Source organism: Gobius niger, assembly GCF_951799975.1.
Source record: "Gobius niger genome assembly, chromosome: 11".
Classification (NCBI taxonomy): domain Eukaryota; kingdom Metazoa; phylum Chordata; class Actinopteri; order Gobiiformes; family Gobiidae; genus Gobius; species Gobius niger.
The window spans coordinates 11,238,091-11,265,216 of NC_136862.1; the positions used below are offsets into that span (position 1 = coordinate 11,238,091).

Below are 27,126 nucleotides of genomic sequence, written 5' to 3' on the forward strand. Positions count from 1 at the left end.
GGACCCCGAGCATCCGACACAGCGACTCAGAAGCCTCCGGACCAGCGCTAACGAGCAGCAACTCAGCTGCCGGCTTGACATTCCAACACGACTTGTACAACTTGTAAAAAACTCGTCCGTTGCATGGCTATTTACTTCTATGAGCTAGCCCGAACGCTAGAAGCTGCGCACGTGGACCAGGTCGTCGAGGCACAAGCCGCCCGAAATGAACTTCCTTCGCAGGGTGGCTGGGCGCACCCTTCGAGATCGGGTGAGGAACTCAGTTACCCGGGAGGAGCTCGGAGTAGAGTCGCTGCTCCTTCACGTCGAAAGGAGCCAGCTGAGGTGGCTAGGGCATCTGTTCTGACTTAATATGGGTTTCAGATGCAGAAATAGATTAACCTAAATCAATTCTTCCCCAATCATGATGCTGTCAGACTTCAGCAGTATTGTATGACAAAAGGGCCCACCACTTCCTCTTTAAAAGGAGCATTTACTCAGTTTGTGACGGTGGAGTTGCTCAACACACCCTGGCACCTGGGCTATAAAACGGCAAGTCCCCGAGCACAAACACAAATCTCAATCAAGAGAGAAACATGAAGACAGTCATGAAGAGCTTACTGATCCTGAGCCTGGCCGCTGCAGTCTACTGTATGCCACTGTCAACCATCACCAAGCAGGATGAGAGCTTTGCAATGGTATGTCTTTATACTTTTATTAAACTCCTGAATGCATTGTGAATATTCACTGATAGTGTGAGGAGGACACTAAGGAACCCATAGGATTTTTTGGGGTTTTGTTCATTTTCGGGTCCTCAGTCCAAAAAAGGTTTGAGAGTCCCTGCCATAATGACAAGATGAGCTATTGAAATGCTAGTACTGATCAGTGTATGTTTCATGTACAAAATCTAATATCTAGCCCCTTTTTAGGACTATCTAAAGAAGTTCTACAACCTCACAGAGGAGACGGGCCCGACGGTCAGACGAGGCCTCAGTCCCATCACCAAGAAGCTGAGAGAGATGCAGAAGTTTTTCGGACTCAAAGTCACTGGTCACCTTGACGCCGAAACAATGTCCATGATGAAGAAACCTCGCTGCGGTGTTCCCGATGCAAAAGTCGCCAGATACTTGATCACTGACAAAAACTACGTATGGCGAAAAAACGCCCTGACGTACAGGTGAGCGTCTCTTTGAATGAGCAAAAATCTTTCATAAAATGTGCATTTACTGACTATTTTCGCTTGGAACAGAATTGAAAACTACACTCCAGATATGACCCCGGCAGAAGTCGATGACTCCATTGAAAAAGCCATAAACGTGTGGGCCAAAGTCACTCCCCTGCGGTTCACCCGGATCTACAGCGGCACTGCAGACATCATGATCTCCTTTGGCAGCGGAAGTAAGTATTTGATCGAATGGCAGTAGCTGAGTTTATAAAAATAGATGACGACAATTATCCTCATGTCGACAGACCACGGTGACTCTTACCCCTTTGATGGACCTGAAGGCATACTGGCCCACGCTTTCCCCCCGGCATCCGGCATCGGAGGAGACGCACATTTCGACGAGGATGAGAATTTCACCTACCGCTCAAAATCTGGTTAGTTCCCTCATGATGCCACAGCTGAACACTCACAGTCAAACTATAACACAGATTAACAAAACGCATCTTTGTCTCCCAGGCTATGTGCTGTTTATAGTGGCTGCCCATGAGTTTGGTCACTCTTTGGGCCTGTCCCATTCGGAAGATCCTGGCGCACTCATGGCCCCCTACTACTCCTACAGAAACCCAGACACCTTTGTTCTACCCCGGGATGATGTCAACGGCATTCAGTCCCTCTATGGTGAGCACAAATGTGTACAAAACAATTTATCGAAAATACATATTTTTTTGGTAACACTCACACTTATGTTTCTTTTCTCATAGGCCCAAACCCCGATAAACCTGGCCCAGGACCTGACCCCACAGCACCCGCTACTCCTGACGCATGTGACTCCAATCTGGTCTTGGATGCTGTTACCACCCTCAGAGGAGAAATGATCTTCTTTAAAGAAAGGTACCATTTTTGTTTGTACTTAATGTATTTCTCATTTTATTGTTTTATATACAATTTAATTTATGGCTTCAGGTGAATAAAAACCGTAGCATACAGACCTTGTTTATTCATGTACCTCTGGATTCAAATTCTCAGATGAAACGAATCAAAGAGGGTTTTTTCTTTATGTTATCTTAAGTATGTATAAATATGAACTACTGACAGAAACAAATTCACATTGTCACAAAGTATTTGGTTTTGCAAATCCTTCTCAAAACTTATCCAAATCTCGACTAAGCCGGGACTAAAAACAACACCAACAGGCTAAACAAATTTTAAGCTTGACTCAAGTGCTATGAGAGGGTTAAAGAGACTTGATGCAAGTTGGTCATTTTATGCTCACTACTGCCACTTCAGGTCTTATGGATAACTGTAGTCTCTTTATAAAGCTCGTGCATGATGGCACTTCGACCCGAAGTAACAACTTTTTGAGTGACAGTGCAGGATTTTAGAGGCAGTTGTGGTGAACAGGTCTGAGCTCATTCTACACATTTGGACATGGCTGGAACATGCAGGGGGAGGAAAATACTTAGTTTTAACATTTTTAAACTCCGTATAGTCCTTTTAAATCGAGAAACACTGATACAGAGCATAACATTTATATTAAATCTACTCTCTAACGTAGCCTTGGTATTACACTCATATAAAAGTCTTAAATTAACCACATCTTCATGTCTGTCACATACTGTATGTTCTTCATATAAAAAGTTAATACTATTTTACTTTCTTGTGTGCCTTAGCTTCTTCTGGCGCAGCTACCCTCAGAGCTACACGACGCAGCAGTCTCTCATCACCAACTTCTGGCCTGACGCTCCTGACACTGTGGACGCAGCCTATGAGAGCCAGGAGACGGACCAGGTTTTTCTCTTTAAAGGTGAGTCCGCCTTTGCTGAACCTCAAAGACAAAACTTGCACTACTATGTTGCTCTTTACTCAACAACCTTTTCAACTATTTCACAGGTCGCCAGGTGTGGGCGTTCAACGCTTATGATCTTGTATCAGGTTACCCAAAATCCATTTCCAGCTTCGGTCTTCCCAAGACGGTGAAGAAAATCGACGCTGCTTTGTTTGATGTGGACACTCGCAAGGCGCTGTTCTTTGTAGACGATATGTATTACAGGTATGTAGTGTGCTTTGTGTAAGTTTGGTTTATTGTGAGATAACAAATATTAACAGTCATGGGTTTATTTTCAGTTATAATGAGATCACTAAGAAGATGGATGAGGGATATCCTAAATATGTGGATGAGAAGTTCTCTGGTCTGAGCAGCAAAGTCACTGCAGCCTTCCAGCACAGAGGTGAGTCCATCACAAACAGAGTCTGTCAGTGACTGAATAAAACTACATTTGTGTTTTGACGATGATAGAATTTAAATTGTTGTGTTCTGCAATGGCCTTGAGGCGATTGGTGACGGCTCTTATCACTCAGTCATAGCACAACGCCAGTCTCAAAGTCCTAGATTGGATTCTGCTCATCTACTGGGGATTTGCTGAATATATCGTCTTCACTGTGCTGTCCAAAAAAGCCTGCCCGCCCCAGAAAAAAGGACATAGCTACACTGATACAAGAACAAAAACATACTATACTTGGATTAATTTGACACAACATAGTATTAATTAAAAGCATTAATAATAGTTGTACTTGCTTAGGTTAAAAAGCCATCTTATTTGAGCAATAACAAAGGTGCAGACGTGCATCTCCTCATAATGAATGTGCAGTTTCGATGATGGACTAACATAAGTGTGTTTTTGCGCAGGTTTCACGTACATCTACAGTGGTCCGTTCATGTTTGAGTACAGTCTGAGGAGTGGACACCTGTTCCGTATGCTCAACAACAAGTACTTCCTGCCCTGCAGCAACTACTAGAGCTGTCCTGAGTGCCACATGAAGTAAAAACAGCATGAATGTCTTTGCACTGATACAGTTAAATACTGTAATGCACCTTTCTGTTCAAGCACCTTAATGTGTCATATCTTTTGTACTGCTATTTAAATACTGCTATTTAAATCTTAAAAAGTTAATGTGTGTTAAAGTGTTCTTTGAAGAAATTCTGGAACATATTACATAAATCTTGTTTGTTTTCATTCTTCAAATAAAATGTCATTAAAAAAATGTAAATGGTTGACATGATTTCATTTCATTACATTTATTATTGCGAATATACGCATGCATGCTAAACCACTTAAAATAATCTATGTTTAGTAGAGCTGCACTGAGATTAGAAAAGTACAGAGTACAGAAGAGACAGAAGAATTTACCACTGACTGGCAATACTCACTGGATGAGAAACAACAAAAAAGTTGATTATCAGCACATTTACACGGCTTTACTATTATTTAACACATTAGCCTTTATTATTTTCTTTAAAAACAAGCAAACAATCTACATACAGACAGTACTTTTCAGGGTTGGTTAGCTCAGATGCAAAGAGAGATGCAATACAAAGTACAGCCACTAGATATCACCAGAAAGGATTTTAACCGAGTGCATTTTCTCCAGTTCGCCTGGAGAGTTTGTAATGCCTCATTTGAAAGCTAAGGCCTACATTTTTTTGGGTCACATTTTAGCCCTGTTTCCGTCACGATTTTTACGCGGGTTTTTTTTTGCTTTTCCGGTTAGACTTTGTCGCTTGTCACATCTTTGTAGCGTTTCATCCTCATTTTTCAAGCTATTTTGATGCTTTTTAGTTTGAAGCTTTTAGATTTGGGTAAAGCCAAACAGGAGAAAATTTGCTCGGTTCTGGGAGGGTTAAGAGGTTAAGTAAAAAAGACAAATTTAAAAAATAAATGAATCGCTGGATGTTGGGAAAACCTAATAAAATGCTTATGCTTGTAATATCAGTCTAATAATATGACATTATTAATTTGGGGAAGTGGAACTGAAGTTTAAGGATCAGTTGACTAACTAATTCTCACCTACAGCATGTGCAGTATTATCATGTTGTCCATATTGTTCCTTAGGTTTTATAGCTACGTATATAAGTTAAATATGTCCACTTTTCTTTAGAGCACTGCAGGACACTTAATGGATAGGTACTACTAATTCACATGTGGTTGATATTTTTGTTTGTTTTCTTAAGAGACAACTCGACACGCTCTGAATATTAACTAATTCACATTGTATTGAGTTTTAAAGTTCATTGTGGCCTGGATACATCAAGTCCCAAAGTCCTTTGATTTTTCCATCATCCCATGTACGTCAACACATCTGCTGGAGCACACATATTTAAGTGACGCTTATCCCCTTGACTGGAGGGGTTAGTTTTCTTTAGACTGCCACAGAGTTACTCCATCATGTAGAAAATATATAGAATACATGTGACATAAACCCCTCTGTGTAATATCTGATGATAAACCCTGGGGGCTGTGCCAATGGAGGAATAAACAAACAAATGTATGATTAAAATAGAAAATTAGGCTTATACGAATATGTCACAAGTTGGTATTTGGTCATCATTTGATGTGAAGCTGCAATGTAAAGTTTGTTTTGCTGGCGGATGATTTCCTGGATCTTTTGTTTTCTTGTGCAAAAATTTCACCCAAGATGTGATGCTCTTCTGATAAGCACCTTTATCAATTATGCAGGCATAGGACTGGCACAAAGCGCAATGGCAAAAGAAGAGCTAAGAGCTAAAATGGTTGTCAGAATTTCCCAAGGAGATGTCAGGCTCAACACTGGGATTTGAAGAAAGTGATGCTTTACTTTGCGTTTGGGAGATTCGCCCCCTGGTCCATTGACAAGAAAGAAAATTGTCCCGCCACAAAATTGCCTACCCCTGCTTTAGGCTACTCACTGGAATGTCACTGTAGGTTTTCTTCTATTTGTACAGAAATGTACAATATCAAACCATAAATAGAATATATTGTGTTCATAAGATATCACTGGTTTGTTTTTCATTTCTTTATCAAAAGACTAGATTTTATAGCTGGAAATACAGCCAAAACTGTCAGTAACCACATCAGTGAATAGTGTTAACAGTTTTGGTATATACATAAAATATGGGCATTACGTCTTTTTTCTGCCAGTAATTCTAAATAAAGAGCAAAGTTTTGCAGCATTAATCAAGCATTCAATCAATCAAACAAACATTCTCCAACATGACTAAGCCTGCCTGTTTACTCACAAGGTGCATTTATTTCTTAGCCTGGGGTTCTGAAAACGGGCACCAGTACAAGAGTCTTTGCATGCAACAATCTTGCATGTAATGCCTGCTATTTGCCAGCGTTTTTGGGCAAAATGGGGACTTTTTTGCAGTCTGAGTAATAGCCATTGATTTTCATCTCCAAAATGCCATTTCCATTTACTGTATTTGTGTTGAGCAACTTGTCTATGTTTGACAGTTCCTGGACACGCCCACTCCACATAGCATCCCTGTGTTAGCCTATATAACAGCTGTTCCCATCCCACCACAGCACATCCCGCAGAGACAGCATGAAGACCACTCTAACTTTGTGTGTTCTGGTGGCACTTGGATTCACAGCCCGCTCTGTGCCCACTCCAGAGCCTGCCATACAAGATGAACAGTTTGCAGAGGTTTGCCTTATTGTTGATCCATCAAAACAATGACGTTTGAGCGTGATTTTGTAACTTTGTCTTTGTGCATTTCAGAGCTACCTGAAGAGATTCTTTAACTTGACAGAGGAGCGAGGCCCTGCAGCTCGGCGCGGCATCAATCCGATCACCAGAAAGCTGAGTGAGATGCAGCGTTTCTTCGGCCTCCACATCACAGGAACCCTAGACAATGAGACCATGGAGCTGATGAAGAAGCCTCGCTGTGGCGTTCCCGACGGCAAGATCGCCAGGTTCTCCACCTTCGGAGGGGATCTGAAGTGGCCAAAGAACGGCCTCACTTACAGGTAAAGATCTAAGGGGGTCATGGTCTGAATTTTATATATGAAGTATAAATGCTGTAATAATGTGTAACTGTTTGTTTATTGGATCAGTCCCATTATTTACTAAGATGGTTTTAAGGAAGATGAATATTGGGCTTTATACATATTCCTTCAACACAATTCTTGTTAACCACTTAGAGCAGTAAAATATAAAACACTCTGCTCATTCATGTTATTATAATCACTTTGCAAAATTTAGTTCAACAAATTAAGTTTCATTAGCAGTGCCCTGTGTAAAAATTCAGTGAGGATGCTCTGCCAATTTATGAATGGGTTTCCTCCGTAGGCTCCTGTTTCCTGCCATCAACCAAAAAACATGTGCAAAAGGCTCATCTCTGACTATGTATTCCTGATGACCAAGACTCTGGCTCAAGATGCCTCAGGGCTCCTGACAGGCTGAGACAATGGTTAATTGATGGTTCCTAAAGAAAGTTTTCCAAAAGTCTAGAAAGAAAGAAACACCCAAACAAAGTTCTCCAGCAAATGTGGCTTCATTTTCATTATTTTTCATCCTTTTCCATAAAAACATATTTCTTTAATTATCTGAAAGGATAGAAAAGTTCTGTATATATCGTATGTTTGTGTGTTTTAGGATTGAGAACTACACTCCTGACATGTCCAGGTCAGAAGTTGATAACTCTATTGAAAAAGCCCTAAATGTGTGGGCCAAAGTCACTCCTCTGAAGTTCAACAAGATCTACAGCGGCACCGCAGACATCATGATCTCCTTTGGGAGGAGATGTAAGAAGACATTTTATTTGTGCTCTAAATGTCAAAGAAATGATCATGTTGCAACTTGACTGATAGTGTTTGGACACCTGGGCTGCATAGCTGAGTGACACTCATCCCTAAATTATTGCCATTAAGTGATTGTTATTACAAAATGTTTCAACATATAGCACAAACACTGGGCGCAACAATACCAAGAGCAAGTCAAATCTTGTGTGTCTTTGCGAAAACAGGAAAATGTGCAGTTTACACAAGAGGTTCTGCTCAGTTCAAATCAACAACTGATGTATTTGATATCAAGCAGACATATGGGGAAACAATTGACGGGAGCAATAAAAGAAAATCACAATATTGACAAACCAATATATAATGTGCATGCTGATAAATGGCATAAAGTGCATCCTAGCGTTTTGTAGTCCAGTGTTTCCCAAACAGTGGTGCGGGGGCTTCTAGGGGCACTTGAGCACATGGCGGGGGGTACTTTGAAAAGAGTAGAATTTCAATATTACAATCACAGAAAAGTTAGTTTTAATTATGTTTTTCAGTAAATGGTTTAGGGATATTTTGTACATAACACTCTACTAAATCCCGAGTTGCTAATTTTGCTAAAATGTTGCCAAGATCCTCGAGTTAGGGGGTACTCGGAGAGTATAAATAAATGCCTCAAGGGGTAAATGGGACAAAAAAGGTTGGAAACCACTGTTGTAGTCTATGAGAAGATAATATTAATCTACAAAATGTACAAAAGAGGTTAACAACGGCAACAAGGCTTGGTTTTAACATCACACATTGTTTGCAAAATCATCTAGGCATAGGGCTATGTTGTTTTTTTAACTAAGCTTTTGTTCACAGCCCATGGTGACTATTACCCCTTCGACGGAACTGATGGCACATTGGCCCATGCTTTTGCCCCTTCGTCTGGTATCGGGGGAGATGCACATTTTGATGAAGATGAGCGCTTTACCTTCCGTTCAAATTCTGGTCAGTTCACTCAATATGAGAACAATAACAGAAGGAAAACCTATAGAAACAGTTCATAATATTGCGTCTCTGTCTTGTCCCAGGCTACGTGCTGTTTATGGTGGCTGCCCATGAGTTTGGTCACTCTTTGGGCCTGTCCCATTCTGATGACCCGGGTGCCCTCATGTACCCCACCTACTCCTACATGAACCCTGACACCTTTATTCTACCCCAGGACGATGTCAGGGGCATTCAGTCTCTCTATGGTTTGGACTTGGCCGTAACTGAATACGGTAATTAAACAGAACATCTTCTTTACCATATGGCTTTGTACTATAGGTCCAAATCCAGGGAAGTATCCCGACACGGCTGACCCAGCCCCCCCTCCTCCCAGCACTCCCGATGCATGTGACTCCACCATGGTTTTGGATGCTGTCTCAAATTTGAGAGGAGAGATGTTGTTCTTTAAAGACAGGTACACAGAGAGCATTTAAATGAGTATATTAGAATTGATCCTTTATTTGTTTTTACACATTTGTTCTTTCAGCTTTGTTTGGCGTAGTAACCCTCGGACCAGCATACCACAGCAGAGCCGCATCAGCCGCATGTGGCCCAGCGCGCCCTCACGCCTGGACGCTGCCTATGAAAGCAGGATATTGGACAGGGTCTACTTCTTCAAAGGTATGCTCTCATATCTAACTGTACAGTTACAGTTGTGGATGTGACTGTGAAGTGGCCTTAAGGGACGACACTGCAGAAAAAAAACACCAACATTTAGGCTTTGGGCCAGTTTGCAATCTTTACAATACATAATTCAGCCTGGATTAGTTTTGAACCCCAAAAATTTGGCTAAATTTTATATATATATATATAAATTCCCCACTTATAACTAGCTTATTAAAAAACTAAACACAAAAGCAAATTCCCCTCTGAGCAAACCTTTTAACTAATATATAAACCAAATAAGCCAGCACCGAAACCTGGCTTCATCCACTATTATTATTTGGTCATCGGTGGGACCGCATATGAAATGCTTTGTTATGAGAAACAACAACAACAACAACAACAACAACAACAACAACAACAACAACAACAACAAAACAACAACTACAACTACAACTACAACTACAACTACAACTACTACTACTACTACAACAACAACAACAGCAACAACAGACTTGCAAAATACTTTCCCTCCTCATATTTATGTAAGTAATCTCTAAACTGTGGCATCATTAAGTGACTTTATCCAAAACAATGTAACCCCAGCACACAGCGGGGTTACAGCGTGTCAGGGTACATTTGCAGGAAACCTCCGCATCTACTACTACACATATTCACCAGCAGAGGGCGCACTTTCTACACAAATTTCTTCGCCTAATTTTGTCCATCAGGTCGACGAGTGTGGGCCTACACTGGCTATACCCCGGTCCCGGGCTACCCAAAGAGACTGAGCAGTTTGAGACTCCCCCGATGGGTCAGGCACATTGATGCTGTGCTTTTTGATGAGGAGTCCAGAAAAACATTGTTCTTTGTTGGCGACTACTATCTCAGGTTGGGTACATCTAACAAAGTAAACATGTTACTGCTTTTTGATCGGATTTATTTACAAAATTGTTTTTTTTTTTTGTCAGTTATGATGAAAGCAAAGGAATAGTTGACCCTGGAACTCCCAAGAGAGTGGATGATTCGTTCCCAGGCCTAAATGGCAAAGTGACCGCAGCCTTCCAATACAGAGGTAAAAACTATACTCTATAGAGTCAACATTATGACCCGTTAAAGGTTTTCCCCACTAACAATATATTATAAATTGTTTTTAGGTTTCACGTATATCTACAGCGGCCCCTACATGTTCGAGTACAACTTGAGAACTGGCAGACTTTTCCGTGTGTTGAGAAACAGCTACTTCCTTCGCTGCATCCGGAATTAAAGTGCACGAAAGGCCCATATAATGAATGTATTGCATTATAATTATTATATTCAAATCCTGCTCTAGCCACTTCATACTGACATTGTGTCCTTGGGCACGACATTGGCCTCTTGCATGTGTGAATGTAGTGAGTGAGTGAGTGGTTGGTGAGGCCAAGGTCAGCTGTAGCTACAACAATAACACTACTGAGAGAATATTGACTTTGAAGTCGTGCTTTCAGAGTCAGGGATGTAGTGTAATAATGTGGGTCATTTTTATTATTGTTTATATATGATATTTTTATTGGTTGACATGAACTGTGTGCTGTGGCAGTATGGAAAAATGAGAGTGACTGGCATACTGATCAGTACTTGTAAATGTTCATATATTGTAGATTCCTGAACAACTGAGAGCTTACTTAAAGAAATATTGTAGAATCTAAACATATTGCAAAGTGTTATCCAAAATGGACCTGAGCGGGCCTGGGGTAATAAAAAGTCGTCCAAGTGTTATCTTGTCTATTCCCTATTATTCCATTAATTTGCTGCCGGCTTAGCTTCACTATTGCCATTTGATCTAATTGCCTGTCACCTCTCATCAAACCGTTTTTCCTCAATACAGAGCTGTTTCGAAAAGGCCTGTCCAGACACTTGTCGGAATGCTTTGTTACACAATCACTTCTTCATTTTTCTGCTTACACTGGATTTTTAGGTTGGAGAAAAATAGGGTACCACGGCTCCCAAGAGCAGAGAAGGTTAGTCCTTCTGAGGAGGAAAAAGGAGCCATGGCGGTAGCTAGCTTAAATGTAATGCTTTTACTAGTAGTGATGGGTGTATTTTGCAGAGCTGTACCCACTGAGCCACCAACAGAGGATATAGCCACAGAGGATATAGCGAAAGCTCAGGTAAAACACTTCTGATAATGGAACAAAATATGCCTTTCCAGTTTGATCATTATGAATTAGTTAAAAGGTGCATTATGCAACTTTTTATGTGAAAAAAGATTATATTTGTGTGCATTTGACCTCGTAATGACCCAGTGGCTGTGTGAGTGGTCAGCATTCTTAGTTCTTCATTCTTTATTAGGATCTCCACTAGCTCCCACAAAGTGGTCGCTAGTCTTCCCGAGGTCCTGGCACAACGCACCGGGATCAGTTGTTTTGTAGGTTTTCTATGTGAGAGGTCAGCAGTGAAAACCTCACAAACAATCGAGCCTGGGGAGTGATGGTCTCATCCATGGTCTCACAAATAGAGCTACACGCTCCTCCTCTAGAGGGCAGTGTAGTATCCCAATACGCAAAGCTTCATTTGCACAATCAGCGTTTTCATATAAAGCAATCAAAGAATGGAATAATCTCCCAAATGAATTAAAAAATCAAACAAGTTATTGTACTTCGACCAGGGAATTGAAAAGGTGGCTACTGAGAGGCCAAACCTGCCAGCACTGACATGGGCTGGTTTTAGGTCCTTCATTATTCTATGACAAAATGTAGTTTTTGCTTATTCTAACTACTGGGGGCTGCACTGAATTATTTTAATGTATTTTAATATGCCTGTAAATAGGAATGGTGATTGGACTTATGCAGAATGATATGTAATGTGATTGGTAAAGTGTATGTGACTGACTGTTAGAAGAATGAATGGTCATGCTATAGAGCGTTATTTATTTTTATGTTACCAGGGACTACGGATGGAGACTAACTATTTAGCTATAATCTGGTGTAGTACATCTCTGTCTCTTTGATAAAGATTAAAGTAAAGTAAAGTAAGTGATGGAAAGTAAAGGCACCATGGTGACCACTCATGCAGCCACTGGGTCACTACAAGGTCAAATATGCACAAAAAGAAACTTTTTTCACATAAAAAGTTGCATAATGCACCTTTAACCAGTTATTTTTACATGAACATTAAGTTATGTGAATGTGAATTTGTGTAGGACTACCTGTCTTTGTTTTACTCGGATGTGGGGGTGAGCGCTCCCGGCAGCGTCAGCCGAAGCTCCCTAGACTCGTTTGAGAACATTCTCAGGAAAATGCAGGAGTTTTTTGGGATAGAGGTCACTGGGCAGCTGGACTCCACAACTCTGGAGGTGATGTCCCGTCCTCGCTGTGGTGTCACTGATGTGGCCAGATACGCGCACTTTGATAGTCAGCCTAAATGGGACAAGAATGAGATCACGTACAGGTAAATGAAACAACATTATTAAAAATGAAGTTAGAGAATTGTACAGTGCTTGTTCTTCAGAGTGACGGACTACACGCCCGACATGAGCCAGAGTGAAGTGGACACTGCACTGGCCAAAGCTCTGAGGCTCTACAGTGATGTGACTCCTCTGCAGACAGATCCACTCGGGAACAGCAGACATCATGGTCATGTTCAAGGCCAAATGTAACAGTTAACCCTGTCACCCTTTTCAAAGCAAATTTACTTCTAGTTCACTGCTCTGCTCTATTTACACCAGCACATGGAGACTTCTTTCCCTTTGACGGAAAAAATGGGACCCTGGCCCATGCATTCTCCCCAGGGGAGGGCCACGGAGGCGACACTCATTTTGATGAAGATGAAACATGGACTTTGACTTCTACAGGTTCAGATGTGATTTTTTATATGGTGTATTTTTTTTTAATGCAATTAACATTTGTCTTGATGCAGGAACTAACCTGTTTTTAACCTGTTTTGAGTCAGCCCTGATGTTCCCCACCTATCAGTATGTCAGCACTGTGGGGTATTCACTACCCGAGGATGACAGACAGGGGATACAAGCGCTCTATGGTGAGTGCCAATGGTTTGTGTCTATAAGCACAGGCATATAAAAACATAGCACAGTGTCCTATGCCTTTACATAACTGAGGATTAATATTATATTTTTTTTATCTCCTAAAGGTGCCAGAGGGACCTCCCCTAATCCAACAGCAAATCCTGCCCTGAGGCCCCAGCCTGGCCCCACTGCAGAGCCTGTTCCAGACAGGTGCAGCCCCAACCTGGTTTTTGATGCTGCATCTCCCATTCATAATTCTCTGTACTTTTTTAAAGACAAGTAAGATATTGTACATGTATATAAAATACAGTGAGTGGACAACAGCTCAGAAATGTGCTTCTCTCAGCTATTACTGGAGAAGAAGATCCTTCTGGGACGGCATGAGAACAAGGAAAATCCAAACCCTTTGGCCTGGCATTAACCAGGTCGATGCTGTGTATGAGCTCAGACACAATACTGTCATTGTCATTGAAGGTAAGTGCTACAATTGTAAATACATATATATATATATATATATATATATATATATATATATATATATATATATACATATATATATATATATATAAGATGGACTGCATTTACCCAAGACTATACGCCATTTTAATTAAATTACAGGTAAGCGATACTGGAAAATCAGAAGACACACCATCCAGTTTGGATATCCAAAGCCCCTGAGAAACCTCGGCCTCCCTTCGTATGTCAGCAGAGTGGACGCTGCTGTTCATTTGACTTATTCCAGCAAAACTCTCTTTTTTGTTAACAACTTCTACTGGAGGTGAGTGAACAGTCTGTGAAACATTCACATTCATTTTAAAAAGGAAGCTCCATTGGCTACGTCTAATTGTTGCTACCTTTTCTTTTTAGCTATAATGAACTTAGAGACAGAATGGATCATGGCTACCCCAAATACATCTACAGAGACTTTCCTGTGGCCAGAGTGAATGCAGCTTTTCAATACGGAGGTACTGTGAGATACTGTATGTTGACACTTCAAATTGATGTTTAAACTTGTTATGGGTGATAACACATGCATATCTCATTCAGGATATCTGTATTTGACCTCTGGATCCACCCAGACAGAGTATGACACCAAAAGAGGGAGAGCAATCCGTACTTTTCTGAACAATAAATGGATGAACTGCAAATGAAATTACTAGGGCATACTGTATGGTTTGGTTTATTGTAAAGCAAAACTACATAGCCTGCTATTGCATTGGGAGAATGTGAAGTTGGTATGCAAACAAAATAATACCCAAAACAATGAACTGTAAAAAAAAAATAAAAAAAAAAATAGGTTGTGCTCAAGTTTTATCTTAGATTTCTGTTCAATATCAGCTGTATTTTGTATACTTGTGTCTGTTTTGAATAAAGAACTATAACTAAAGAAAAGTCTGTGCTAAAATAGAACAGCTGTAAGGTTTCTGTCTGTGTACACAATGATAGCCTAAGTAGTAATGATGATTCTTCGAGCCAAAAGGTTTATGGTGTGTCTCGTTTGTGAATTCTAGATCATTCTTGTGGGAGAATGTTCTTACTGACTTTCTAACAACCATACATTCTGTAGGCTATGAACGCTTCGATAATGAGATTACATTTGTGGGAGAAGTTTCTTACAAGTAAAACAGCTGAATGGGTTGTCTCCAATGTGTAGGATGTTCTTCTTAGATTTCTGTCTCTTCATCAGCCTCTGTCTCCAGATGAGCCTCAAAACACCGGAAACTGCTACGTTATTCAGCCACTCAGTCAGAAAACTACATGAACCACAATGCACTGCGGCCAATGTCGTAACGGCAGCGCACACCTCTCGCTGTGATTGGCTGGTGTCTCCTCGCTGCTTGACTGACTTGAGCTGAAGGTGAAGTTAGGTGGAGAGAGTCTGTGTACTGAAGGCGTGCTTACTGGACCTTTACTCTGGTCAACATGTCAACCACTGGACTTTTAGCCATGCGCGCACATATTTGTAGACGCTTGGTAAGTTTGCAAGCTGTCCACAGCGGTGGCAGCAGCAGCATTCACTGGACTGTAGGCTAACCTTATGCTATTGCTAACAATAACAAGTGCTTTTCCTCCACTTGGAGCTAGCTGAGGTCTGCTTTTAGATGCGTGCTGCCCTTGATCCAACAAGGAAATCCTCATATTTGATAGATGGACAAGTGAAAATAAATAAATAAAATAAAGTAATGTAATGTAAAATAACATACAGAAACCACATTTTTCAAACCTCCATAGCCTTGTGCCATTTTGCAGCTAAAACTGTTTGAATATGGCCTTTATTTAGCAACAATTCATACTATTGATGTTCATTCTATTGTTTTCTATGTTTTTCTACTGTAGGGTCACAACATATCAAGAACCTACACATCTCGGCCTTCACTTAATGTACGTATAGTATTAAATTGACATATTTTACCTCCTGGGGTAACTGTTCTAATATATTATTATATTTGATTTGTTTTAGGAAGTCGTCATTGTCAGTGCAGCCCGCACACCAATGGGCTCCTTCAAAGGCACCCTGTCATCTGTACCAGCCACTAAACTGGGCACCATAGCAATAAAAGGAGCCATAGAACAAGCAGGTAGGTCCTGTCTGGCATCACTGCTTAACCCTTGTGCCCTGTTAACTTTATGCCACCACTGGGAGTGTTTCATACATTCAGTGTATTTCGATGCTTTACGCGGCCATAAAATCCTCAAATATTGACGGATTCGAAAAAATCTTTAAAAATGTCATAGTGCTTTCATATATTACCATATATCAATAACCCTTTAGATGCCTATGTTTAACATCAACAAACAAACAAAAATAATGCAATAACTGTAAAATAACACTTTTTTTGGTTATGACTGTTGTCTGTGTGACCGGCCTGTTAGTGCAGATAATCAGTAGGAAGATTGAATTTGGTGCATTTTTAGTTTTTGTGTAAAGTCAATTAGACTTTTTGACAATTTGAGGCCAAAGAATGGCCAAAAATTACATATTTTTTTACATTAAAGTAAGGAGTTGGTAGCATAGATATTGGAAAATGCTGAGAAAATTATTTTAACCTTGATTTTTAGAGGGGAAGGCAAAATCTGAAATTATTATGGAAGTCAATGGGAAACACTGATTTATGGGTCTGCAATAGAGGCCGGGGAAAAAATGGAAATTGCAGGAACAATAAGTTTCACCTTGATTTAGAGATGGGAGATCAAAATAAGAGTTTATTATGGAAATCTATGGGTACACAGATTTACACAACTGTACAAACTACTCACGCGGTCAAAACGGATCAGAACCGACACCTGGAAAAACACACCTCTGTGCCACTTTTCATGGGAATTGAAAACCACAGCAAAAGTTATCACAACAAGTATACCCTTCGATACGCAGATTTCCCTTAACAGGGCGCAAGGGACAACAAATGTACTGATCGTTGATCTTTCATATAGCATACACTGCCTTGGCTGAGGCTCACATCTTACATAGCATCCATTTCATATGAGAGATGTACACACTACACAATTGGACTCTTAGAAAATGTACATTTTTCATGCAACTGGTTTTTATTCTAGGAATTGCCCCTGAAGATGTAAAGGAAGTGTACATGGGCAACGTGCTTCAGGCTGGTGAAGGACAAGCTCCCACAAGACAAGCTCTGCTTGGTGCAGGTATCTGTATTCTTCGTTTTTGTTAAAAGTAATACATATGAATTTCTCGATACAACAACTGTAAACATTCCAGGCCTGACACTTGGCACTCCTGCGACAACTATCAACAAAGTCTGTGCATCTGGGATGAAGTCCATCATGATGGCATCTCAGAGTCTCATGTGTGGACACCAGGTAACGTCCAACATGTACAGCAAAATGGTTTTACACAGCTAGTCAATCTTCCTTTTATTTGTCTCTTGTCTGTCACATCTTAGTTGATAGTATGAAAAAGGATAAGATATAATATTATAAGAACATGTTTATCTGATGCAAAGTATTTGTTTTAGGATGTCATGGTGGCAGGCGGGATGGAGAGCATGTCCAATGTACCTTATGTAATGTCCAGAGAGACTCCGGCCTATGGAGGAGTGAGGATGGAAGATCTCATTGTGAAGGATGGACTCACGGATGTCTATAACAAATTTCATATGGTAAAGACTCAGCACATGCACTGGATGCATGTACATGAATAAGAAGCCATGCATTATGTTCTGTTGCAATTAAAATGCTACACATTGGTTGAGTTTTTTAATTGTTCAAGGCAGTGCAAAAAATGTACTGGAAATATACCCTTTTAAATACAAGGATTATTTTTGTTGTAATTTGTCTTTTTCCTGTCACAATATTTATATTTTAATGTGTTGGTTCATACAGGGAAACTGTGCAGAAAACACAGCCAAGAACTACAGCATCACCAGAGAAGAGCAAGATGCCTTTGCGATTGGCTCCTACAGTCGCAGCAAAGCAGCTTTTGAGTCTGGAGTACTGGCCAAGGAGATTGTGCCAGTTAGCATTCCTCAGAGAGGTACACATTTGTGTTTGTTTTTGACATGAAGTCATATGCTTATGCCATCATTTACAAATGGAAAGTCTTCTCCAGGGAAACCTGATGTGGTTGTGTCAGAGGATGAAGAATGGAGGAGGGTGGACTTCAGCAAAGTCCCCAAACTGCGGGCTGTCTTCCAAAAAGAAAATGGTAACATACCAATACCGTTGGATTTGTACAAAGAGGGTTGTTTGAAAGTTTTCTGTGAAGTCATTCAATTTTCTTTTTTACACTGATCACCGAATTATAGGAACAGTAACCGCAGCCAATGCCAGCACTCTGAATGATGGAGCTGCCGCTCTGGTGTTGATGACAGCTGATGCTGCGAAGAGGCTGAACGTCACTCCTCTGGCCAGGGTTGTTTGTAAGTTTCATGACAGAACTAATCTTGTTTTGTAATAGGTCACAATGTTTTGTGTATGAGACACTGATTTTTATATCATCATATAGTGCACAATAATGAGGCTGTAATCTCAGTCACCAGTGCACTAAAACTGGTAAAATGAACAATTCAGTGCAGCCTAAGTAAAATATGCATATAATAAACAATATTAACCATGTTAAAATATTTGTATTGATATTCTGAATAAATGTTAAAGTACATTCTAAAAAATCAACCTCTATTACATTTATTTATAGCATTTGCTGATGCTGCAGTTGCTCCCATTGACTTCCCTATTGCTCCAGCGTTTGCTGTACCAAAGGTGAGAAAAGGCATCAGTAGAATGTTGTTTGTAACGTCTTAAAGAAAATGTGGAGCTGCTATCAGTGTCGTGCACATGAACCCTGCTCCCGCTGAAGTGCTCCTGTGTCTCGTGTGTGGCAGGCCCTGGATGCAGCCGGACTGAAGAAGGATGATATTGCTATGTGGGAGATCAATGAGGCCTTTAGTGTGGTGGTCCTGGCAAACATCAAGATGCTGGATATTGACCCTGCCAAAGTGAATGTAAACGGAGGAGCAGTGTCTCTGGGACACCCCATTGGGTAAGGCTTTTCTCACTTCCTGCTCATTTACCAAGTATTAAATAAAATCTCATCTTTCCTTGTTTCTCATCAGCATGTCTGGGGCGAGGATTGTTGGTCACATGGTTCACAACCTGAAGTCTGGACAGTACGGACTGGCTGGTATCTGTAACGGAGGTGGCGGAGCATCGTCCATTATCATCCAGAAATTGTAGGATCCCTCCAACTACTTTCCCCTCTAAACTCCTGATGGATATTGACTCTGTTCCCATCTGAACAAGAAAGTTACAACACCTTACTGTGAGGATTGAGATTGTTACTGTTTCACAAGCCTTGGGTTAAACGCTCCAATCGGATGACATCATGATCTTTGACGCACTCCTTTTATGGAAATATTTAATATTTAACAAATTGTTTATGAAATAGTTTGTTGAAAGTACTGTGGTGTTTTAGATTATTTCAAGGGCTCAACTTTTTATTCATATCAGTTTGAGAATTGTTATTTTTATTTAGTACGAACAACGCCTGCATTAAAATGGCTTGAGGTAACATAGTGTCTTTATTGTGAAATTTCAAAGACTCCACTCACGACTAAGTCTATTTTGTCATATGTTTCGTCTAATTATAATGTCTTGATTAAATGACCTTTGCACCTAGATACTTGATCAGTTTCTGGAGAACATGACGTCCAACGCGTTGTATGACTGGACACCTTTTTCCTGCCAGTTACTCGGTTAAACATTGAGTTAAATATTAATGTGGCCTGAGAGCCTTTTAAATCCATGTCTTTGTAAACTGCCCAGGCATTTGTTCAGCCATTACTCATTAAACAAGAAGGCCAACTTTCTATGAGAATGAAAAATAAAACACATTGAAGCTAATATGTTAGTGCATTCTTCCAATCCAATCCACTTTATTTATAAAACACATTTATACAACAAAGTGCATATACAATCCATGTAAGATAATAAACACAATAAAACAAATTAGCTCCACCACTAATAAATAGAAATTCTTGACCTATATTGACTTGCTCCCTTTGTTGAAAACACTACCCAATGGAATTACAACGTTAATGACCAGAAAAGACAGCTTCTCATTTAATCTATTGTTAAGAAATATACTTCTATTATTACTCAAGTAGAAAGCCAGAATAATGGAAGTTTCTAATTGCAGCTGTCCTATTGATCCATATAGGTTTCACTTGTTTGCTCATTAATTACTGTTTATCCAGGTTATCTTCAAGAGACTGGAAAATGCCAGTTTCAATGGCCACTGTTTAACTATTTTGTTTAAGTGCTGTACAAATGAAGAGCTGGGCGACAGGTTGGCTTGTGCACACAGTGGGAAGGCGTGGCCTCGGCTCCTAATTACACAGAGAGCGAGCCATAACACAGGACCACAGAGCGGAGGACACGCACAACTGGAGAGCTCTGGGAACATAAGGACCTTCAGGTATGTCAAATACTTTCAGTTTTAGTTTGTTTTTATTTTGGTAAGTTTTACATCTATAAAACATTAAGTGTTACAAATAGTTATATTCAAATTGCCTGGGTACATGGTTCTTATAGTGCTGTACAGGGGACCAGACCTGTTCCTCTTCCACTGAAGTTGAATTGTGCAGTTTCGGATAAATAAATTGTCTCTTCTGCTCATTTTTGCTTTACTTGTTTTAAGTTGATAAAATCAATGACATTGATTAATATCTCTAACTATAATTAGGTGGTGTGTGTTTAGTTTTGCAACATTAAAGAATGGCAGTGATAGATGTAAATAATATAGGAAGTCTATAAAAGAACTCATGCTGTGGGCTTTGTTAACTGTTTTAAGTGCAAATTCATCAATGCCGTTTTTGTTTTTATTCTAGACAATATCTGTAGAGCATTTAAAGGATGAATGATAATCAGGTAAGTTAAGTTAAGCATCTGTCTCTAACCTCATCCTCAGGCATATTAGAACATTGTGTAGTGTTGTAATAAATACAGATTCAGTTAAAGACAAAATTAATTATTCTGTTCTGTGTCTAGTTTAAAGCTTGTTTGATTTGGAGAAACTTTCTAAAGATACTTAAAGAAATCATTTGGGTGTTGTACTTGTTTTTATAAGGTTCTGCTAGAAAGACACTTGGTAACAACACAACAACAACAAAAAGTTATATCGAATGTTTTTCTAAAAGAACCTTGTAAACAATTGTTGAGACTAGAAGACATAGTGAAAGAGTAGGATTTGTACTTTTTTTCCTTTGTTGACTAATGCAATAATAAATCCTTAAATGATTTATGTTTCAAGCTGAGTATATGTCTTAGCCCAGGGGCCAAACCTTTTTCATGGGGGGCCTATACAGGATGAGGGGCCACAAATAGGTGGTCAGTGACGCGAAACCTTCGATTACGTGTATTTAGTGGAGGTTTAAATTGTGCTGCACACTTTTATTAATGATTATAACTTTAATGCCAGCTCTGTCTCAGAATAAAGTGTTAGTTGTTAGGTTAGAATTGTGTAGAAGTATTTAAGTTGAAATAAAAAGGACCACCTTTGGCCATAAAAATTGGTCTTAGGACCGCATTTGGCCCCCGGGCTGCACTTGAGACCCCTGTCTTAGCCTTACAGCAATACGGATTAGGACGAGTGCCTTGACTGTGGATTGTATTGTAGATCATCCACTTTATTGTGTTTCTCCAGGCTTCAGCTCCTTCTGTGTATGACAATATTGGGTTTCGTCATGACGATGAAAGACCCCCTGCCTTTGCCCCGTCGCAGACTTTATACCCCTCCCTGCAGCCCAGTACCCCACAGTATGCGCCCTCAAATCCGTACGCTGTCAACACTCACCAGACTACCACACCTGAAGTGCCACACTCACAAAAGAAAGGTACGGACGCAGTTTTTATCGCATACTTTTGAGATTTGGAGCTATGAGTGCTGAATAGGTGGGTAAACTTTTCCCTGCAGACAGTCAAACATTATGAATGTGAACTAAAGATGATGTGTACTTTCCCTCAATCATTAACCTTTTGTTTTGCTCCATTTTCTTCCTAAAGCTAAACATAGTGCTGCCTTACTCTGTAATGAAGTACTACCGTATATTTGTAAATGTTTTGATGTAATAATTATATTTGCATGCACTTACTGGTTTTCCTGCTGTTTAAATCATCTTTACACTGAAAGCTAATATATTTTCATATTTTGCAGGTGTAAAATGTCACTGGAAGTACATCCTGTGTGTATCGCTGTGCATTCTTCTTATTGTAGCAGTTGTCTCCATCTTGCTATGGTACTTCTGTAAGTACATTTTAAACATATTCACTTTATAAGTTTATGCATGTGATGTCACAGAAGCCAAATTTAGGTTTTATTGTGGTACGAATAGGGCTGGGTACCGTTACCAGTACTTAAATGATACTTGAACAATGCGTTGTTTGATCCTATACTCAAATATTTCTCATCTAGAACCAGAAAACTGAACAATAATGTTGGTTTATTTATTCCATTACTATTTCTTTTAAAATTGTAGTTGATCTGAAACTACAAAGCTTCCTTTAATACTGTTTTAGGACCCAACAGGCATTGGTCTCTAAAAATATATTTTTTTGGTACCTGCTTTCGATTCTTTTATGTGTTCGATACCAGTAGTACCTAAACTTTTTTCCCCCCAATACCATAGTGGTATTGTTTAATTGTACCCAACCCTAGTTATGAAATCGACTACAATATGTTTTGGCACTCACTCCGGATGCTGAGGGTTATGTGTAGAATGAAAATGTTGCAAGTTCATTTTCTCTATAGCCTATATTGCTGCACATAAGTTTGTCTCACCGAATGACAAACAATTGTTGCTTATAACATGTTTCGCCAGAGAGCTCAGTGTGTAATCAGGAACCGATCAAGCATAGTGTGTCGAAACAGATATCGATGTAACAAAACTCTTAAAGGCCTATGTTGCCTTACTGCCATTTGCCTGTACAATATTTGAAAAGGCTCTTGACACCACCATGTTTGATCAACCTCATGTGCAAAGTCAACTGTACTCTCTCGTGCACTTGAGCTGTTCCCCCCTGAACTCCCTCCTTGTTACAGTGTATTACCAATGTTTTCGGGGGAAGTCTTGTGGCGGGAGGTGCCTGAGCCGCTCCCAGTGGTGCGATGGCGTAAAGGACTGCCCTGACGGAGAGGATGAGAATCAGTGTTGTAAGGCATGATTCAGGTTTCGACACATTGCCCCCACCCAGGTGTTTGTTAGTTATTGTTGTTTTTTCTCGTTGCAGTCCGCCTTCAAGGCTCTAACTTCCTGCTGGAAAGTTACTCATCAGCCAGTGAAGAGTGGTTCCCTGTCTGTGCCGATAACTGGGACGACAAATATGGGAGGGCAGTGTGTGCGCAGATGGGGTATGACAGGTGAGACATCTTCATTAGTTCAAGTGATGAACATATACAAAAGCATTTGTAGTTTTTAGTAGCAAATCTCGTAAGTAACTGTCTCTTACTTCTCGCTGTTTCACTAAAAGGGAGGATTATGGGAGTTGCACCCAAACCAGCGCAGGATCTTTAGCCTCCCAGGGATATTTGAGACTGGATCCAAGCAGTGACCCTGGATCACGAATGCAAACGCGGCTCACTCACAGGTTTGTCAACTCTTTTGCATTTCCATAGTTTTACATATAACATGGGCTTGATGTATCTCATCTTTTCCAGCCAATCCTGTTCATCCAGAGCGGTTGCGCTCAACTGTGTTGGTAAAGTTTTGCATTATGACATAACACATCATGAACACCAAACTGAAACACAGCTAATGCACCATCAGAACCAGCTAACTACTACTACTTAGTTTCAGCATGTTGAAGTAACATTCATCTATTTAGTTCAGTCGAGATGTTACTCCCCATGCGCCTCTTCAGTGATTTACCATAGTTACTCACTTGAAAATTGATAGTTACTGACCACTAGCAACGCTCCACAAGTGGCATGTCCAGACTTTTTCTCACTGGGGTGACTCACTCTGATACTGTTTTAATCTGAGGGATGAATGGTTTATGATGTGACCACATTTTTTGTTTTGTTTAAAGTGAATTAGAAGTTGATGTACTTTAGAGGGAAGTTGATCTTTGTTTTTTGAACTAATAGAGAAGTTGTCTTTTGTTGTGTAGCCTGCGGAGTGAGCTCGGCGGCACCCAGCTCCCGTATTGTTGGTGGCACTGAGGCAGTGAACGGGGCATGGCCGTGGCAGGTCAGTCTGCAGATCCATGGAGGGCACGTTTGTGGAGGCTCCATCATCAGCTCCAAGTGGATCCTGTCCGCTGCGCACTGCTTCGAATCGTAAGATTTCACACACAGGAGTAACAGTGTTGAACACATCACCAGTGGGTTCTTATGCTCAGTTATTATATGGCTAGCAATGGTTATTAATAGCCTATTTTTTAGCGATCAAAACATGCAAGTTAAGAAGACATTTTTAAAAGGATTTATAAAATGGTTGGCTCCCACTTTGCCACTGTCTCCACCCCAAGTATACAGCCAAATACAATTTCTATAATGTATAGTGTTATTATCAACAATAGCATCAACTATGATCTGCTACACTATATGGTATTTCAAGTTGTACTATCAGCTACAACAACCTTTTCTGTCACTACTAGGTACAATAGTCCATCATTGTGGAAGGTCCAATATGGTGACGTCAGCTTGAGAAGAATGTGGCAGTCACACTCAGAAATCTCAGTGCAAAAAATCATCAGCCATAATAAATATAACACAAGGACCAACGACAACGACATTGCTCTCCTGAAGCTGAGTTCACCCCTGCCTGATAAGTGTAAGTGCCAACGAAATGGTATGCCAATTCTAATGTAAACTATTTCTAAAATTGCATATGTTCTTTTTATTATCGTACAGTAGCCACCGCAAAGGCAGTGTGTCTGCCCAACGCTGGTTTGGATCTGTCACCCGGACGTAAAGCCTGGATCACGGGATGGGGGTCACTACGTGCCTCAGGTTAGACTCTACAGGCCTAATTTCCTGGCCGTTTGTACATGTGCAAAATAAATGGTGAAAAATTGTGAAATAAATTGTGTTAAGTTAAAGGAATAGGCCACCGTTTTTACATACTGAGATATGTTCTTACCTAACCTTAGACGAGTTAATATATACCCTTCTGGTCTTTGTCCGTGCGCTCTGTCACGCAAACGGAGCACATACGCAGCCTCTCCCACATGTCATATAGCTCCAAAAAAGCTCACGATAGAAGCTACCAAGCTCTTCCACGTGTTCCCTATTTAAATAAAGTTCCTAAAGACTTCCCCCCGCTCACTTCCGTCAATAACCTTTAGGAGTTACTGCGCGGACGTTGTGCTCCTCGTATCATTACGCCTCACAATATAGTACCCCTTTTTATCTGCTTATAAAATCGACATGTTACATTTCTGTGTAAATATACTTTGCATGAAAACACTTATTATACTCACTTATATAACTATTATACTCACTTATATAACTATTATACTCACTTATATAACTTTATTTAAATAGGGAACACGTGGAAGAGCTTGGTAGCTTCTATCAGCAGCTTTTTTGGAGCTATATGACATGTGGGAGAGGTGGCCTATTCCTTTAAGTGGTGCAAAAAGCATGTGCAGTTAGTATTTTTTCTCTCTCGCATAAACCCTAAAAGGCCACAGCGCAAACTTATTTACATATCAGATTTGGGTCACTAGTAGTATAAATAGATATAACTCAGGCTTACCTGGCTTAGTAAATCAGGCCCAAAGAGGCATATCCACAAAACTTGATTTAAAGCTATGCTACGTAACATGTCACGCAATAAATAGAAACAAGTACAAGTATTTATTTCATCATGTGTGTTTGTGATGATAAGCACCTCAATAAACACGACAAGTAGCCAAACGTATGATTTAATCTGGAACGTTGCACTGTGAGGCTTTACAAAAAATAACATAGAGGGCTGTGAGAATGTCGGCATGGTCAACTCATTCAAGTTAACTATCCACCACGTTCCAAGCAGTTGTGCATGTGTATGTTGTTTAACTATTTATCCATTATTATACGATCGATTTTACCTAGGCTTTGTGGGAAATTCCCTTGGCACTTCCTCCACAAACTCAACTGTGGATGGTTTAATGTCCAACTGAGTAACCTTTGGATAATCATTCTTTTTAGGGCGATCCCCGGACGTAATGAACCAGGCTGAGGTGACCATTTACAGCAAAGAGATCTGTAACAAACGGCATGTGTTGGACGGCGAAGTCACAGACACCATGATCTGTGCTGGGAAGCTTTCTGGAGGAGTGGATGCGTGCCAGGTTAGGCCCGCTCCTACAGTATTCTTTGAACTGTGCTTTGGCGCCATTATCCCTAAATAAACATAACTTCTTTGTGCATTGACAGGGAGACAGCGGGGGCCCTCTAGTGGTCAAGGAGGGACGTCATTGGTTCCTGGCTGGGGACACGAGCTGGGGCATTGGCTGCGCATGGAGGAACAAACCAGGAGTCTATGGCAATGTCCCATTATTTGTGGGCTGGATTCATGAACAAATGCAGGTACCTGTCACTATCAGTAGAATTACATTGATTGTATTGTGTCTGTATTCAAACCGCATTCTGTTTTGTTCTTTCCCACAGAACAACTAATGATGTTCACTTGTCGGCATTACTCTAGCACTTTCAAATACTGTCTTGAAGAATGCAAAAAGATCACCCTTTGTTTTCTTTTTTTTGGTCAATATTGTTACACAGTAAATGTATTTTTCTAAAATGTTTTCCTTTTCACTGGGATGATGATATATTTATTTTATCAATAAAGAAATGTACACGTCACTGAGTATTTTTTCCAAGCCATTGATATTTTGAATCTCAGCGGTTAGCACTTGTGGGACTATGTCTCCGAGCTGGCCTGGTGTCGCCTCAGGGTCCCCCCTGAACAGCTGGACGAGGTGTGCGTGGATCGGGAAGCTTGGACTGAGACTGCTGCCCCCGCGACCTGGCCCCGGGTAAAGTGGAATAAAATGGATGGATGGATGGATGGATGGATGGATGGATGGATGGATGGATGGATGGATGGATGGATGGATGGATGGATGGATGGATGGATGGATGGATGGATGGATGGATGGATGGATGGATGGATGGATGGATGGATGGATGGATGGTTAGCGCTTGGACCACAGTTGCTCATTCATTAATCCAAAAGATATTCTGCTCTGTTTCCAGTGGTTTCTCAAATTATATATTTTTTCACTTGTAATTGTAATTAATAATCACCATTTGAAGTACAAACAGCATTTTCATAGTTCTGCTCAAAAGAATGATGGTG

At 40.4% G+C, this 27,126-nt stretch overlaps 4 protein-coding genes across 4 annotated transcripts; all 4 read left to right on the forward strand.

Annotated features, from left to right (window-relative positions):
- Positions 1–567: 567 nt before the first annotated feature.
- Positions 568–10,585, forward strand: LOC306970666 (collagenase 3-like; the record flags this gene model as incomplete). Its single annotated transcript, XM_079566695.1, has 18 exons — positions 568–677; positions 909–1,156; positions 1,229–1,377; positions 1,450–1,578; positions 1,661–1,822; positions 1,906–2,035; positions 2,815–2,948; positions 3,035–3,194; positions 6,487–6,607; positions 6,683–6,930; positions 7,559–7,707; positions 8,548–8,676; positions 8,760–8,921; positions 8,995–9,130; positions 9,203–9,336; positions 10,050–10,209; positions 10,290–10,393; positions 10,476–10,585. The coding sequence occupies exons 1-18, from the start codon at positions 576–578 to the stop codon at positions 10,583–10,585; spliced, it is 2,667 nt and encodes an 888-aa protein (XP_079422821.1). The 5' UTR covers positions 568–575.
- Positions 10,586–11,280: 695 nt separating this feature from the next.
- mmp30 (matrix metallopeptidase 30) lies at positions 11,281–14,500 on the forward strand. The gene is given in 11 exon segments (XM_079566845.1): positions 11,281–11,468; positions 12,500–12,747; positions 12,808–12,897; positions 12,899–12,951; positions 13,025–13,177; positions 13,180–13,335; positions 13,447–13,600; positions 13,668–13,795; positions 13,940–14,099; positions 14,189–14,286; positions 14,369–14,500. Coding segments are annotated over 11 exon segments (1,464 nt in total). The 5' UTR covers positions 11,281–11,348; the 3' UTR covers positions 14,473–14,500.
- Positions 14,501–15,141: 641 nt separating this feature from the next.
- acat1 (acetyl-CoA acetyltransferase 1) lies at positions 15,142–19,669 on the forward strand. The gene is made up of 12 exons (XM_079566540.1): positions 15,142–15,295; positions 15,659–15,703; positions 15,783–15,900; positions 16,877–16,972; positions 17,046–17,146; positions 17,302–17,445; positions 17,669–17,819; positions 17,895–17,990; positions 18,091–18,204; positions 18,480–18,544; positions 18,667–18,824; positions 18,898–19,669. Exons 1-12 carry the CDS (start codon positions 15,245–15,247, stop codon positions 19,016–19,018), a joined length of 1,260 nt encoding a protein of 419 aa, XP_079422666.1. The 5' UTR covers positions 15,142–15,244; the 3' UTR covers positions 19,019–19,669.
- A 1,026-nt stretch (positions 19,670–20,695) lies between these two features.
- On the forward strand, positions 20,696–26,615 carry tmprss2 (transmembrane serine protease 2; the record flags this gene model as incomplete). Its single annotated transcript, XM_079566888.1, has 13 exons — positions 20,696–20,710; positions 21,486–21,675; positions 21,996–22,085; positions 22,881–22,991; positions 23,069–23,198; positions 23,309–23,425; positions 23,496–23,536; positions 23,948–24,116; positions 24,437–24,612; positions 24,696–24,791; positions 25,974–26,116; positions 26,202–26,354; positions 26,436–26,615. The coding sequence occupies 13 exons, from the start codon at positions 20,696–20,698 to the stop codon at positions 26,442–26,444; spliced, it is 1,440 nt and encodes a 479-aa protein (XP_079423014.1). The 3' UTR covers positions 26,445–26,615.
- Between the last annotated feature and the right edge of the window lie 511 nt (positions 26,616–27,126).

Bases quoted from the DNA above. Each gene is read 5' to 3' on its own strand.
- acat1 (XM_079566540.1), top strand. From the start codon at position 15,245: ATGTCAACCACTGGACTTTTAGCCATGCGCGCACATATTTGTAGACGC. The intron at 18,205-18,479 runs GTAAGTTTCATG...ATTTATTTATAG, and splicing joins TCCTCTGGCCAGGGTTGTTT to CATTTGCTGATGCTGCAGTT. The intron at 18,825-18,897 runs GTAAGGCTTTTC...GTTTCTCATCAG, and splicing joins TCTCTGGGACACCCCATTGG to CATGTCTGGGGCGAGGATTG.